The 16,594-nt window shown below is 48.9% G+C and overlaps 1 protein-coding gene across 1 annotated transcript in view; it reads left to right on the forward strand.

Moving 5' to 3' along the window:
• The first annotated feature begins 999 nt into the window (after positions 1-999).
• The window catches only part of LOC124008828 (coiled-coil domain-containing protein 171-like), a 79,784-nt gene continuing 64,189 nt past the window's right edge, over positions 1,000-16,594 (forward strand). Inside the window, exons 1-8 of the mRNA XM_046320398.1 lie at positions 1,000-1,029; positions 1,584-1,730; positions 4,445-4,537; positions 7,793-7,891; positions 8,754-8,815; positions 10,842-10,980; positions 12,132-12,234; positions 15,797-15,903. Of these exons, the coding sequence (XP_046176354.1) occupies positions 1,000-1,029; positions 1,584-1,730; positions 4,445-4,537; positions 7,793-7,891; positions 8,754-8,815; positions 10,842-10,980; positions 12,132-12,234; positions 15,797-15,903 (780 nt within the window). The remainder of the gene's footprint in view (positions 1,030-1,583; positions 1,731-4,444; positions 4,538-7,792; positions 7,892-8,753; positions 8,816-10,841; positions 10,981-12,131; positions 12,235-15,796; positions 15,904-16,594) is intronic.

Raw genomic sequence — 16,594 nt, forward strand, 5'->3', positions numbered from 1 at the left:
ACACCCTGCTATAGGTAACACACACCCTGCTATAGGTAACACACACCCTGCTATAGGTAACACACACCCTGCTATAGGGAACACACACCCTGCTGTAGGTAACACACACCCTGCTATAGGTAACACACCCTGCTGTAGGTAACACACCCTGCTGTAGGTAACACACACCCTGCTGTAGGTAACACACACCCTGCTGTAGGTAACACACACCCTGCTGTAGGTAACACACACCCTGCTATAGGTAACACACACCCTGCTGTAGGTAACACACCCTGCTATAGGTAACACACCCTGCTGTAGGTAACACACACCCTGCTGTAGGTAACACACACCCTGCTGTAGGTAACACACCCTGCTGTAGGTAACACACCCTGCTGTAGGTAACACACCCTGCTGTAGGGAACACACCCTGCTGTAGGGAACACACCCTGCTGTAGGTAACACACCCTGCTGTAGGTAACACACACCCTGCTATAGGTAACACACCCTGCTGTAGGTAACACACACCCTGCTGTAGGTAACACACACCCTGCTGTAGGTAACACACCCTGCTGTAGGTAACACACACCCTGCTGTAGGTAACACACCCTGCTGTAGGGAACACACCCTGCTATAGGTAACACACCCTGCTGTAGGTAACACACACCCTGCTGTAGGTAACACACACCCTGCTGTAGGTAACACACACCCTGCTGTAGGTAACACACACCCTGCTCTAGGTAACACACACCCTGCTGTAGGTAACACACCCTGCTGTAGGTAACACACCCTGCTGTAGGGAACACACCCTGCTGTAGGTAACACACCCTGCTATAGGGAACACACCCTGCTGTAGGTAACACACCCTGCTGTAGGTAACACACCCTGCTGTAGGTAACACACCCTGCTGTAGGTAACACACACCCTGCTATAGGTAACACACCCTGCTGTAGGTAACACACCCTGCTATAGGTTTGGAGATGGTTTAAGCGACAGGTTTGCTGGTGTGGCATCACCGTAATGATTACCACATCGGTCACAGACATTCAGGTCAGTGACGACTCCTGGTAGTTCAGTGTTAAGATGCAGCTGGACTGCCCTCTAGTGGGCATTTAGGAGGCAAACAGGACACAGTGAAATACATTCATTTGGTGGCTTCCATCAAAACAGTCACAATGACAATTTGTTGTTGTTGTTGTTGTTGAATATTAACCCTTTGTTAACCCCCTCTGCCCACTTCTTCCTCCCCTCCCCTCTCCCTCCCTCACCCCCTCTCCCCCCTTCTCCCACTTCTCCCACTTCTTCCTCCCCTCTCCCTCCCTCACCCCCTCTCCCCCCTTCTCCCACTTCTTCCTCCCCTCCCCTGTCCCTCCCTCACCCCCTCTGCCCACATCTTCCTCCCCTCCCCTCTCCCTCCCTCACCCCCTCTGCCCACTTCTTCCTCCCCTCTCCCTCCCTCACCCCCTCTGCCCACTTCTTCCTCCCCTCCCCTCTCCCTCCCTCACCCCCTCTCCCCCCTTCTCCCACTTCTTCCTCCCCTCTCCCTCCCTCACCCCCCTTCTTCCACTTCTTCCTCCCCTCCCCTCTCCCTCCCTCACCCCCAGGATCAAGAGGAGACTCTGCAGGAGCTGAAGAGGAGGATGGGGGAGGTGCAGAGAGAGAGGGAGAGAGACGGGGAGGCACTACGACGTCAGACCAGCGAACTGGGCTACATCACAGAGAGAGAGGAGAGAATGAAGAAAGAACTAGAGGTGAGGGAGGAAGAAACCAACAGAACCATCCTAGAGAGAGTCAACACTCTAGAAACCAACATAGAACCATCCTAGAGAGAGTCAACACTCTAGAAACCAACATAGAACCATCCTAGAGAGAGTCAACACTCTAGAAACCAACATAGAACCATCCTAGAGAGAGTCAACACTCTAGAAACCAACAGAACCATCCTAGAGAGAGTCAACACTCTAGAAACCAACATAGAACCATCCTAGAGAGAGTCAACACTCTAGAAACCAACAGAACCATCCTAGAGAGAGTCAACACTCTAGAAACCAACATAGAACCATCCTAGAGAGAGTCAACACTCTAGAAACCAACATAGAACCATCCTAGAGAGAGTCAACACTCTAGAAACCAACATAGAACCATCCTAGAGAGAGTCAACACTCTAGAAACCAACAGAACCATCCTAGAGAGAGTCAACACTCTAGAAACCAACATAGAACCATCCTAGAGAGAGTCAACACTCTAGAAACCAACATAGAACCATCCTAGAGAGAGTCAACACTCTAGAAACCAACAGAACCATCCTAGAGAGAGTCAACACTCTAGAAACCAACATAGAACCATCCTAGAGAGAGTCAACACTCTAGAAACCAACATAGAACCATCCTAGAGAGAGTCAACACTCTAGAAACCAACATAGAACCATCCTAGAGAGAGTCAACACTCTAGAAACCAACAGAACCATCCTAGAGAGAGTCAACACTCTAGAAACCAACATAGAACCATCCTAGAGAGTCAACACTCTAGAAACCAACAGAACCATCCTAGAGAGAGTCAACACTCTAGAAACCAACATAGAACCATCCTAGAGAGAGTCAACACTCTAGAAACCAACATAGAACCATCCTAGAGAGAGTCAACACTCTAGAAACCAACATAGAACCATCCTAGAGAGAGTCAACACTCTAGAAACCAACATAGAACCATCCTAGAGAGAGTCAACACTCTAGAAACCAACATAGAACCATCCTAGAGAGAGTCAACACTCTAGAAACCAACATAGAACCACCCTACAGAGAGTCAACACTCTAGAAACCAACAGAACCATCCTAGAGAGAGTCAACACTCTAGAAACCAACATAGAACCATCCTAGAGAGAGTCAACACTCTAGAAACCAACATAGAACCACCCTACAGAGAGTCAACACTCTAGAAACCAACAGAACCATCCTAGAGAGAGTCAACACTCTAGAAACCAACATAGAACCACCCTACAGAGAGTCAACACTCTAGAAACCAACATAGAACCATCCTAGAGAGAGTCAACACTCTAGAAACCAACAGAACCATCCTAGAGAGAGTCAACACTCTAGAAACCAACAGAACCATCCTAGAGAGAGTCAACACTCTAGAAACCAACAGAACCATCCTAGAGAGAGTCAACACTCTAGAAACCAACAGAACCATCCTAGAGAGAGTCAACACTCTAGAAACCAACAGAACCATCCTAGAGAGAGTCAACACTCTAGAAACCAACATAGAACCATCCTAGAGAGAGTCAACACTCTAGAAACCAACATAGAACCATCCTAGAGAGAGTCAACACTCTAGAAACCAACATAGAACCATCCTAGAGAGAGTCAACACTCTAGAAACCAACATAGAACCATCCTAGAGAGAGTCAACACTCTAGAAACCAACATAGAACCATCCTAGAGAGAGTCAACACTCTAGAAACCAACATAGAACCATCCTAGAGAGTCAACACTCTAGAAACCAACAGAACCATCCCAGAGAGAGTCAACACTCTAGAAACCAACATAGAACCATCCTAGAGAGTCAACACTCTAGAAACCAACATAGAACCACCCTACAGAGAGTCAACACTCTAGAAACCAACATAGAACCATCCTAGAGAGTCAACACTCTAGAAACCAACATAGAACCATCCTAGAGAGTCAACACTCTAGAAACCAACATAGAACCACCCTACAGAGAGTCAACACTCTAGAAACCAACATAGAACCATCCTAGAGAGTCAACACTCTAGAAACCAACATAGAACCACCCTACAGAGAGTCAACACTCTAGAAACCAACATAGAACCATCCTAGAGAGAGTCAACACTCTAGAAACCAACATAGAACCATCCTAGAGAGAGTCAACACTCTAGAAACCAACATAGAACCATCCTAGAGAGAGTCAACACTCTATAAACCAACATAGAACCATCCTAGAGAGAGTCAACACTCTAGAAACCAACACAGAACCATCATAGAGAGAGTCAACACTCTAGAAACCAACATAGAACCATCCTAGAGAGTCAACACTCTAGAAACCAACATAGAACCACCCTAGAGAGAGTCAACACTCTAGAAACCAACATAGAACCACCCTAGAGAGAGTCAACACTCTAGAAACCAACATAGAACCATCCTAGAGAGTCAACACTCTAGAAACCAACATAGAACCACCCTAGAGAGAGTCAACACTCTAGAAACCAACATAGAACCATCCTAGAGGGACTCAACACTCTAGAAAACAACATAGAACCACCCTAGAGAGTCAACTCTCTAGAAACCAACACAGAACCATCCTAGAGAGAGTCAACACTCTAGAAACCAACACAGAACCATCCTAGAGAGAGTCAACACTCTAGAAACCAACAGAACCATCCTAGAGAGTCAACACTCTAGAAACCAACATAGAGATTTCAAATAGAGTGTGTTTGTGTGTTCCTCAGACCGCCCTACAGAGAGTCAAGACTCTAGAAACCAACATAGAGTCTGAGAGAGCTGCTCACCTGGAGTCTAAATTCAACTCTGAGATCATACAGGTAAAACACACACCTATTAAATGTGTAGTTGACCCCGTAGCTGTCCCTGTAGCTGTCCCTGTAGCTGACCCTGTAGCTGACCCTGTAGCTGGGCCTCTGACCCTGTAGCTGACCCTGGGCCTCTGACCCTGTAGCTGTCCCTGTAGCTGTCCCTTTAGCTGACCCTATAGCTGACCATGGGCCTCTGACCCTGTAGCTGACCCTGTAGCTGACCCTGTAGCTGACCCTGTAGCTGTCCCTGTAGCTGTCCCTGTAGCTGTCCATGTAGCTGACCCTGTAGCTGTCCCTGAAGCTGACGCTGTAGCTGTCCCTTTAGTTGACCCTGGGCCTCTGACCCTGTAGCTGACCCTGTAGTTGACCCTGGGCCTCTGACCCTGTAGCTGTCCCTGACCCATGTAGCTGACCCTGTAGCTGACCCTGTAGTTGACCCTGTAGTTGACCCTGGGCCTCTGACCCTGTAGCTGACCCTGTAGCTGACCCTGTAGCTGTCCCTGTAGCTGACCCTGTAGCTGTCCCTGTAGCTGACCCTGTAGCTGTCCCTGTAGCTGTCCCTTTAGTTGACCCCGTAGCTGACCCTGAAGCTGTCCCTGTAGCTGTCCCTGTAGCTGTCCCTGTAGCTGTCCCTGTAGCTGTCCCTGTAGCTGTCCCTTTAGTTGACCCTGGGCCTATGACCCTGTAGCTGACCCTGTAGCTGAACCCTGTAGTTGTCCCTGACCCTGTAGCTGACCCTGGGCCTCTGACCCTGTAGCTGTCCCTGTAGCTGTCCCTTTAGCTGACCCTGTAGCTGATCCTGGGCCTCTGACCCTGTAGCTGTCCCTGTAGCTGTCCCTTTAGCTGACCCTGTAGCTGACCCTGTAGCTGATCCTGGGCCTCTGACCCTGTAGCTGACCCTGTAGCTGTCCCTGTAGCTGTCCCTTTAGCTGACCCTGTAGCTGACCCTGTAGCTGACCCCGGGCCTCTGACCCTGTAGCTGACCCTGTAGTTGACCCTGGGCCTCTGACCCTGTAGCTGACCCTGTAGCTGACCCTGTAGTTGACCCTGTAGCTGACCCTGTAGTTGACCCTATAGCTGACCCTGTAGTTGACCCTGGGCCTCTGACCCTGTAGCTGACCCTGTATCTGACCCTGTAGCTGTCCCTGTAGCTGACCCTGTACCCTGCTGTCCCTGTAGCTGTCCATGTAGCTGACCCTGTAGCTGTCCCTGTAGCTGTCCCTGTAGCTGACCCTGTAGCTGTCCCTGTAGCTGTCCCTTTAGTTGACCCTGAAGTTGACCCTGGGCCTATGACCCTGTAGCTGACCCTGTAGCTGACCCTGGGCCTCTGACCCTGTAGCTGTCCCTGTAGCTGTCCCTTTAGCTGACCCTGTAGCTGATCCTGGGCCTCTGACCCTGTAGCTGACCCTGTAGCTGTCCCTGTAGCTGTCCCTTTAGCTGACCCTGTAGCTGACCCTGTAGCTGACCCCGGGCCTCTGACCCTGTAGCTGACCCTGTAGTTGACCCTGGGCCTCTGACCATGTAGATGACCCTGTAGCTGACCCTGTAGTTGACCCTGTTGTTGACCCTGTAGCTGACCCTGTAGTTGACCCTATAGCTGACCCTGTAGTTGACCCTATAGCTGACCCTGTAGTTGACCCTGGGCCTTTGACCCTGTAGCTGACCCTGTAGTTGACCCTGTAGTTGACCCTTTAGCTGTCCCTGTAGCTGTCCCTGTAGCTGTCCCTGTAGCTGTCCCTGTAGCATTCCCTTTAGCTGACCCTGTAGCTGACACTGTAGCTGACCCTGTAGCTGACCCTGTAGCTGGGCCTCTGACCCTGTAGCTGACCCTGGGCCTCTGACCCTGTAGCTGGCCCTGTAGCTGAACCCTGTAGCTGTCCCTGACCCTGTAGCTGACTCTGTAGCTGTCCCTGTAGCTGTCCATGTAGCTGACCCTGTAGCTGTCCCTTTAGCTGTCCCTGTAGCTGACCCTGTAGCTGTCCCTGTAGCTGCCCCTGTAGCTGTCCCTGTAGCTGACCCTGTAGCTGACCCTGTAGCTGACCCTGGGCCTATGACCCTGTAGTTGACCCTGTAGCTGAACCCTGTAGTTGTCCCTGACCCTGTAGCTGACCCTGGGCCTCTGACCCTGTAGCTGAACCCTGTAGTTGTCCCTGACCCTGTAGCTGACCCTGGGCCTCTGACCCTGTAGCTGACCCTGTAGCTGTCCCTGTAGCTGTCCCTTTAGCTGACCCTGTAGCTGTCCCTTTAGCTGACCCTGGGCCTCTGACCCTGTAGCTGACCCTGTAGTTGACCCTGGGCCTCTGACCCTGTAGCTGACCCTGTAGTTGACCCTGTAGCTGACCCTGTAGTTGACACTATAGCTGACCCTGTAGTTGACCCTATAGCTGACCCTGTAGTTGACCCTGGGCCTCTGACCCTGTAGATGACCCTGTAGCTGACCCTGTAGCTGACCCTGGGCTGACCCTGGGCCTTTGACCCTGTAGCTGACCCTGGGCCTCTGACCCTGTAGCTGACCCTGTAGTTGACCCTGTAGCTGACCCCTGGGCCTCTGACCCTGTAGTTGACCCTGTAGCTGACCCCTGGGCCTCTGACCCTGTAGCTGACCCTGTATCTGACCCTGGGCCTCTGACCCTGTAGCTGACACTGTATCTGACCCTGGGCCACTGACCCTGTAGCTGACCCTGGGTCCTCTGACCCTGTAGTTGACCCTGGGCCTCTGACCCTGTAGCTGTCCCTGTAGCTGTCCCTGTAGCTGACCCTGTAGCTGAACCCTGTAGCTGACCCTGTAGCTGAACCCTGTAGCTGACCCTGTAGCTGACCCTGGGCCTCTGACCCTGTAGCTGTCCCTGTAGCTGAACCCTGTAGTTGGGAAGAAGGCAGAAGACCAATTTCCGTTCTAAACAAATGAACAATAAACTATCTATTATCCCTCTCCCCTCTCTCTCTCTGTGTCTCTCTGCTAACTCTCTCTCTCTGTGTCTCTCTGCTAACTCTCTCTCTCTCTGCTAACTCTCTCTAACTCTCTCTCTCTCTGCTAACTCTCTCTATCTCTCTCTCTCGGTCTCTCTGCAAACTCTCTCTCTCTCTCTCTCTCTCTCTCTCTCTCTGTCTCTCTGCTAACTCTCTCTCTCTTCTCACTCCCTCCCTCTCTCTCTCTTTCCCTCCCTCCCTCTCTCTCTCTTTCCCTCCCTCCCTCTCTCTCTCTTTCCCTCCCTCCCTCCCTCCCTCCCTCTCCCCCCTCTCTCCGCCCTCTCTTTCCCCCAGCTGCGTATCCGTGACCTGGAGGCAGCTCTACAGGTGGAGAAGTGTAGCCAGGCTGAAGCCGTGTCCAGTCTGGACATGGTCAAACAACAGTTCAGAGAGGTGGGTAAACCCAGGCTAAGGAGATGGACCTTACTGTTGTCCTCTTGAGCAAGGCCCTTAACCCCACAACGTGCTCTCCCTCTCTCTCTTCTCACTCCCTGCCTCCCTCTTGAGCAAGGCCCTTAACCCCACAACGTGCTCTCCCTCTCTCTCTTCTCACTCCCTGCCTCCCTCTTGAGCAAGGCCTTTAACCCCTTCAACGTGCTCTCCCTCTCTCTCTTCTCACTCCCTGCCTCCCTCTTGAGCAAGGCCTTTAACCCCTTCAACGTGCTCTCCCTCTCTCTCTTCTCACTCCCTGCCTCCCTCTTGAGCAAGGCCCTTAACCCCTTCAACGTGCTCTCCCTGTCTCTCTTCTCACTCCCTGCCTCCCTCTTGAGCAAGGCCCTTAACCCCTTCAACGTGCTCTCCCTCGTTGTTCACTGTAAAGTGTCACGCCCTGACCTGAGTATTCTTTGTCTTCTTGATTGTTTTGGTTAGGTCACGGTGCGACATGGGTGACGTATGTGTTGTTGTACTGTCTAGGGGTTCTGTAGGTTTATGGGGTTGTTTATCATCTAGGTGTTTATTGTATGTCTATGGTTGCCTAGAATGGTTCTCAATTAGAGGCAGATGTTTATCGTTGTCTCTGATTGGGAACCATATTTAGGCAGACATCTTCTTTGGGTATTTGGTGGGTTATTGTCTATGTCTAGTTGCCTGTGTCTGCACTAGTATTATTATAGCTTCAGGTTTGGTTTGTTGTTTTTGTATAGTTTGTTAAGTGTTCTTTATTAAAAATATGTCAATCATTTTACGCTGGTCTCCTCCATACGACGAACGTGACATATAGACAATAAGGTTGTGTTGTTGTATTCTACTGTAGGTGGAGCGAGCCTACGGCATAGAGAGAGACAGGGCACGGGACTCTACTGGCAGACTGGCACAGTAAGTGGCACCCGATTATTTTTCTGGTGCAGTCTGGGTATACAGTCAGAAGTTTGGACACACCTACTCATTCATGGGTTTATCTTCATTTGTACTATTTATTGTAGAATAATAATGAAGACAATCAAAACTATGAATTATTTTAATGTAACCTTTATTTAACTAGGCAAGTCAGTTAAAGAATAAATTATTTTTTACAATGACGGCCTACACCGGCCAAACCCGGACGCGCTGGACCAATTGTGCGCATCAACTGTTCAGACGAGACTGCGTGAATCAGGCCTTCATTTAAAATTTTTATTTATCCATGACTGAGACGTTCTCATTTACAGCAATGACCTGGGGAATAGTTACAGGGGAGAGGAGGGGGATGAATGAGGCAATTGTAAACTGGGGATTAATAGGTGACCGTGATGATTTGAGGGATTAATTGGGAATTTAGGTCAAATTGCTGCTAAGAAACCACTACTAAAGGACACCAATAAGAAGATGAGACTTGTTTGGGCCAAGAAACACAAGTAATGGACATTAGACCGGTGGAAATCTGTCCTTTGTGTCCAAATTTGAGATTTTTGGTTCCAACAACCACCATGTCTTTGTGCGACACAGAGTAGGTGAACTGATGATCTCCATGTGTGGCTCCCACCGTGAAGCATGGAGGAGGAGGTGTGATGGTGCTTTGCTGGTGGCACTGTCTGTGATTTATTTAGAATTCAAGGCACACTTAACTAGCATGGCTACCACAGCATTCTGCAGTGATATCCCATCTGATCTGCTCTTAGTGGGACGATCATTTGTTTTTCAACAGGACAATGACCCAACACACCTCCAGGCTGTGTAAGGAGGTGTGTTGGGTCATTGTCCTGTTGAAAAACAAAGGAGAGTAATGGAGTGCTGCATCAGATGACCTGGCCCACACAATCACCCAACCTCAACCCAATTGAGATGGTTTGGGATGAGTTGGACAGCAGAGTGAAGGAAAAGCAGCCAACAAGTCCTCAGCATATGTGGGAACTCCTTCAAGACTGTTGGGAAAGCATTCCAGTTGAAGCTGGTTGAGAGAATGCCAAGAGTGTGCAAATCTGTCATCAAAGCAAAGGGTGGCTACTTTGAAAAATCTAAAATAAATTTGGATTTGTTTAACACTTTTTTGGTTACTACATGATTCCATATGTGTTATTTCATAGTGTTGATGTCTTCACTATTATTCTACAATATAGAAAATAGTAAAAATAAAGAGAAAAACCATTGAATGAGTAGGTGTTCTAAACCTTTGACTGGTACTGTTTATGGTAGTGATATCTGTGGATGAGGTTAACATTGTGTTGTGGTGTGTAGTCTGGAGAAAGACTACCTGAGTTGACTGGTACTGTTTATGGTAGTGATACCTGTGGATGAGGTTAACATTGTGTTGTGGTGTGTAGTCTGGAGAAAGACTACCTGAGTTGACTGGTACTGTTTATGGTAGTGATACCTGTGGATGAGGTTAACATTGTGTTGTGGTGTGTAGTCTGGAGAAAGACTACCTGAGTTGACTGGTACTGTTTATGGTAGTGATACCTGTGGATGAGGTTAACATTGTGTTGTGGTGTGTAGTCTGGAGAAAGACTACCTGAGTTGACTGGTACTGTTTATGGTAGTGATACCTGTGGATGAGGTTAACATTGTGTTGTGGTGTGTAGGCTGGAGAAAGACTACCTGAGTTGACTGGTACTGTTTATGGTAGTGATATCTGTGGATGAGGTTAACATTGTGTTGTGGTGTGTAGTCTGGAGAAAGACTACCTGAGTTGACTGGTACTGTTTATGGTAGTGATACCTGTGGATGAGGTTAACATTGTGTTGTGGTGTGTAGTCTGGAGAAAGACTACCTGAGTTGACTGGTACTGTTTATGGTAGTGATACCTGTGGATGAGGTTAACATTGTGTTGTGGTGTGTAGGCTGGAGAAAGACTACCTGAGTTGACTGGTACTGTTTATGGTAGTGATACCTGTGGATGAGGTTAACATTGTGTTGTGGTGTGTAGGCTGGAGAAGGACTACCTGAGTTCTAAGGCAGAGTTGAGTGCAGAGTTGGAGAAGGAGAGAAGAACTGCATCACAAGTCCGAGACCAACTACAGGAACTACACACGCTACATACACACAGCCTGACACAGCTGGACATGGTAGGAGGGTTCACACACACACACACACACACACACACACACACACACACACACACACACACACACACACACACACACACACACACACACACACACACACACACACACACACACACACACACACACACACACACACACACACACACACACACACACACACACACACACACACACACGGGGAGGGGAATGACAACTCAAAGAACCACAAGTGTGTCTGAAGGATTGTAAGTTTTTTTTCTCTGTCTCTCTGTCTGCCTCTCTCTATCTCTCTCTGTCTCTCTCTGTCTCTCTCTGTCTCTCTCTCTATCTCTGTCTGCCTCTCTATCTCTCTCTGTCTCTCTCTATCTCTCTGTCTCTATCTCTGTCTGCCTCTCTATCTCTCTCTGTCTCTCTCTATCTCTCTGTCTCTCGCTATCTCTCTCTGTCTCTCTCTATCTCTCTCTGTCTCTCTCTATCTGTCTCTGTCTCTATCTGTCTCTGTCTGTCTCTATCTGTCTCTGTCTCTCTCTATCTCTCTCTATCTCTCTCTGTCTCTCTCTATCTCTCTCTGTCTCTCTCTATCTCTCTCTGTCTCTCTGTCTCTCTCTATCTGTCTCTCTCTATCTCTCTCTGTCTCTCTCTATCTCTCTCTGTCTCTCTCTGTCTCTCTCTCTGTCTCTCTGTCTCTCTCTATCTCTCTCTGTCTCTCTCTATCTGTCTCTGTCTCTCTCTATCTCTCTCTGTCTCTCTCTATCTCTCTCTGTCTCTCTCTGTCTGTCTCTGTCTCTCTCTCTCTCTGTCTCTCTCTCTCTCTGTCTCTCTCTATCTCTCTCTGTCTCTCTCTGTCTGCCTCTCTATCTCTCTCTGTCTCTCTCTGTCTCTCTCTCTCTCTCTGTCTCTCTCTCTCTCTCTTTCTCTCTGTCTCTCTCTCTCTCTCTCTCTCTCTCTCTCTCTCTCTCTCTGTCTCTCTCTGTCTCTCTCTCTCTCTGTCTCTCTCTGTCTGCCTCTCTATCTCTCTCTGTCTCTCTGTCTCTCTCTGTCTCTGTCTGTCTGTCTCTCTCACTCTCTCTCTCTCTCTCTCTCTCTCTCTCTATGTCTCTCTCTGTCTCTGTCTCTCTCTGTCTCTCTCTCTCTGTCTCTGTCTCTGTCTCTCTCTGTCTCTCTGTGTTTAGGCTCGTAAGCGTCAGGTGTTGCTGGAGGAGGAATTTGAGAGCTATCTTAGAGATTTACAACAGCTACTGCAACTACACACCGCTGTAGGACAACTCACCACAGGTTAGTGTCAGTATGTGTGTTGTAGAAAAGCTAAAACATGGTGCAGAACTGACCAAAACCCTCACAGACCGGACCATAACCCTCACTGTACTGATCATAACCATAACCCTCACTGTACTGACCATAACCCTCACTGTACTGACCATAACCCTCACAGACCGGACCATAACCCTCACTGTACTGACCATCACCCTCACTGTACTGACCATAACCCTCACTGTACTGACCATAACCCTCACTGTACTGACCATCACCCTCACTGTACTGACCATAACCCTCACTGTACTGACCATCACCCTCACTGTACTGATCATAACCCTCACTGTACTGACCATAACCCTCACTGTACTGACCATCACCCTCACTGTACTGATCATAACCCTCACTGTACTGATCATAACCATAACCCTCACTGTACTGACCATAACCCTCACTGTACTGACCATCACCCTCACTGTACTGATCATAACCCTCACTGTACTGACCACAACCCTCACTGTACTGACCATAACCCTCACTGTACTGACCATAACCCTCACTGTACTGACCATAACCATAACCCTCACTGTACTGACCATAACCCTCACAGACCGGACCATAACCATAACCCTCACTGTACTGACCATAACCCTCACAGACCGACCATAACCCTCACTGTACTGACCATAACCCTCACTGTACTGACCATAACCCTCACTGTACTGACCATAACCCTCACTGTACTGACCATAACCATAACCCTCACTGTACTGACCATAACCCTCACTGTACTGACCACAACCCTCACTGTACTGACCATAACCCTCACTGTACTGACCATAACCCTCACTGTACTGACCATAACCCTCACTGTACTGACCATAACCCTCACTGTACTACCATAACCATAACCCTCACTGTACTGACCACAACCCTCACTGTACTGACCACAACCCTCACTGTACTGACCATAACCCTCACTGTACTGACCACAACCCTCACTGTACTGACCATAACCATAACCCTCACTGTACTGACCATCACCCTCACTGTACTGACCATAACCCTCACTGTACTGACCATAACCATAACCCTCACTGTACTGACCATAACCATAACCCTCACTGTACTGACCATAACCCTCACTGTACTGACTACAACCCTCACTGTACTGACCATAACCATAACCCTCACTGTACTGACCACAACCCTCACTGTACTGACCACAACCCTCACTGTACTGACCATAACCCTCACTGTACTGACCATAACCATAACCCTCACTGTACTGACCATAACCCTCACTGTACTGACCATAACCATAACCCTCACTGTACTGACCATAACCCTCACTGTACTGACCATAACCATAACCCTCACTGTACTGACCATAACCATAACCCTCACTGTACTGACCACAACCCTCACTGTACTGACCATAACCCTCACTGTACTGACCACAACCCTCACTGTACTGACCATAACCATAACCCTCACTGTACTGACCATAACCCTCACTGTACTGACCACAACCCTCACTGTACTGACCATAACCCTCACTGTACTGACCATAACCATAACCCTCACTGTACTGACCATAACCATAACCCTCACTGTACTGACCATAACCCTCACTGTACTGACCACAACCCTCACTGTACTGACCATAACCCTCACTGTACTGACCATAACCCTCACTGTACTGACCATAACCCTCACTGTACTGACCACAACCCTCACTGTACTGACCATAACCCTCACTGTACTGACCATAACCATAACCCTCACTGTACTGACCATAACCCTCACTGTACTGACCATAACCCTCACTGTACTGACCATAACCATAACCCTCACTGTACTGACCATAACCCTCACTGTACTGACCATAACCATAACCCTCACTGTACCGACCATAACCCTCACTGTACTGACCATAACCCTCACTGTACTGACCATAACCCTCACTGTACTGACCATAACCCTCACTGTACTGACCATAACCCTCACTGTACTGATCATAACCATAACCCTCACTGTACTGACCACAACCCTCACTGTACTGACCATAACCCTCACTGAACTGACCATAACCCTCACTGTACTGACCATAACCCTCACTGTACTGACCATCACCCTCACTGTACTGACCATCACCCTCACTGTACTGACCATAACCCTCACTGTACTGACCATAACCCTCACTGTACTGACCATAACCCTCACTGTACTGACCATAACCCTCACTGTACTGACCATAACCATAACCCTCACTGTACTGATCATAACCATAACCCTCACTGTACCGACCATAACCCTCACTGTACTGATCATAACCATAACCCTCACTGTACTGACCACAACCCTCACTGTACTGACCACAACCCTCACTGTACTGACCATAACCCTCACTGTACTGACCACAACCCTCACTGTACTGACCACAACCATAACCCTCACTGTACTGACCATAACCCTCACTGTACTGACCATAACCCTCACTGTACTGACCATAACCCTCACTGTACTGACCATAACCCTCACTGTACTGACCACAACCCTCACTGTACTGACCACAACCCTCACTGTACTGACCATAACCCTCACTGTACTGACCACAACCCTCACTGTACTGACCATAACCCTCACTGTACTGACCATAACCCTCACTGTACTGACCATAACCCTCACTGTACTGACCATAACAAACCCTCACTGTACTGACCACAACCCTCACTGTACTGACCATAACCCTCACTGTACTGACCATAACCCTCACTGTACTGACCATAACCCTCACTGTACTGACCACAACCCTCACTGTACTGACCATAACCCTCACTGACCATAACCCTCACTGTACTGACCACAACCCTCACTGTACTGACTACAACCCTCACTGTACTGACCATAACCCTCACTGTACTGACCACAACCCTCACTGTACTGACCATAACCCTCACTGTACTGACCATAACCCTCACTGTACTGACCATAACCCTCACTGTACTGACCACAACCCTCACTGTACTGACCACAACCCTCACTGTACTGACCACAACCCTCACTGTACTGACCACAACCCTCACTGTACTGACCACAACCCTCACTGTACTGACCACAACCCTCACTGTACTGACCATAACCCTCACTGTACTGACCATAACCCTCACTGTACTGACCATAACCCTCACTGTACTGACCATAACCCTCACTGTACTGACCATAACCCTCACTGTACTGACCATAACCATAACCCTCACTGTACTGACCACAACCCTCACTGTACTGACCATAACCCTCACTGAACTGACCATAACCCTCACTGTACTGACCACAACCCTCACTGTACTGACCATAACCCTCACTGTACTGACCATAACCATAACCCTCACTGTACTGACCATAACCCTCACTGTACTGACCATAACCCTCACTGTACTGACCATAACCCTCACTGTACTGACCACAACCCTCACTGTACTGACCATAACCCTCATGAAATCACACTGAGATTCTAATTTGGTTTCTGATATTTAGCTCTTTGCGGTATAAAACGATGTCCTTTCTCTCCTGTATGAAGAAGAGCCTGTTGGAGAGGGAAGAAAGCACAGCCCCTCTACTATCATGAACATGCTGGGGACAACCCTGACTACATACCAGACCACCCTGGACCAGACTACTACAGAGGTAACCCTGACTACATACCAGACCACCCTGGACCAGACTACTACAGAGGTAACCCTCCTAACCCTGACTACATACCAGACCACCCTGGACCAGACTACTACAGAGGTAACCCTCCTAACCCTGACTACATACCAGACCACCCTGGACCAGACTACTACAGAGGTAACCCTCCTAACCCTGACTACATACCAGACCACCCTGGACCAGACTACTACAGAGGTAACCCTCCTAACCCTGACTACATACCAGACCACCCTGGACCAGACTACTACAGAGGTAACCCTCCTAACCCTGACTACATACCAGACCACCCTGGACCAGACTACTACAGAGGTAACCCTCCTAACCCTGACTACATACCAGACCACCCTGGACCAGACTACTACAGAGGTAACCCTGACAACATACCAGACCACCCTGGACCAGACTACTACAGAGGTAACCCTCCTAACCCTGACTACATACCAGACCACCCTGGACCAGACTACTACAGAGGTAACCCTCCTAACCCTGACTACATACCAGACCACCCTGGACCAGACTACTACAGAGGTAACCCTGACAACATACCAGACCACCCTGGACCAGACTACTACAGAGGTAACCCTGACTACATACCAGACCACCCTGGACCAGACTACTACAGAGGTAACCCTGACTACATACCAGACCACCCTGGACCAGACTACTA

The sequence above is a fragment of the Oncorhynchus gorbuscha genome, linkage group LG21 (assembly GCF_021184085.1).
Source record: "Oncorhynchus gorbuscha isolate QuinsamMale2020 ecotype Even-year linkage group LG21, OgorEven_v1.0, whole genome shotgun sequence".
NCBI classification, from domain to species: Eukaryota; Metazoa; Chordata; class Actinopteri; order Salmoniformes; family Salmonidae; genus Oncorhynchus; species Oncorhynchus gorbuscha.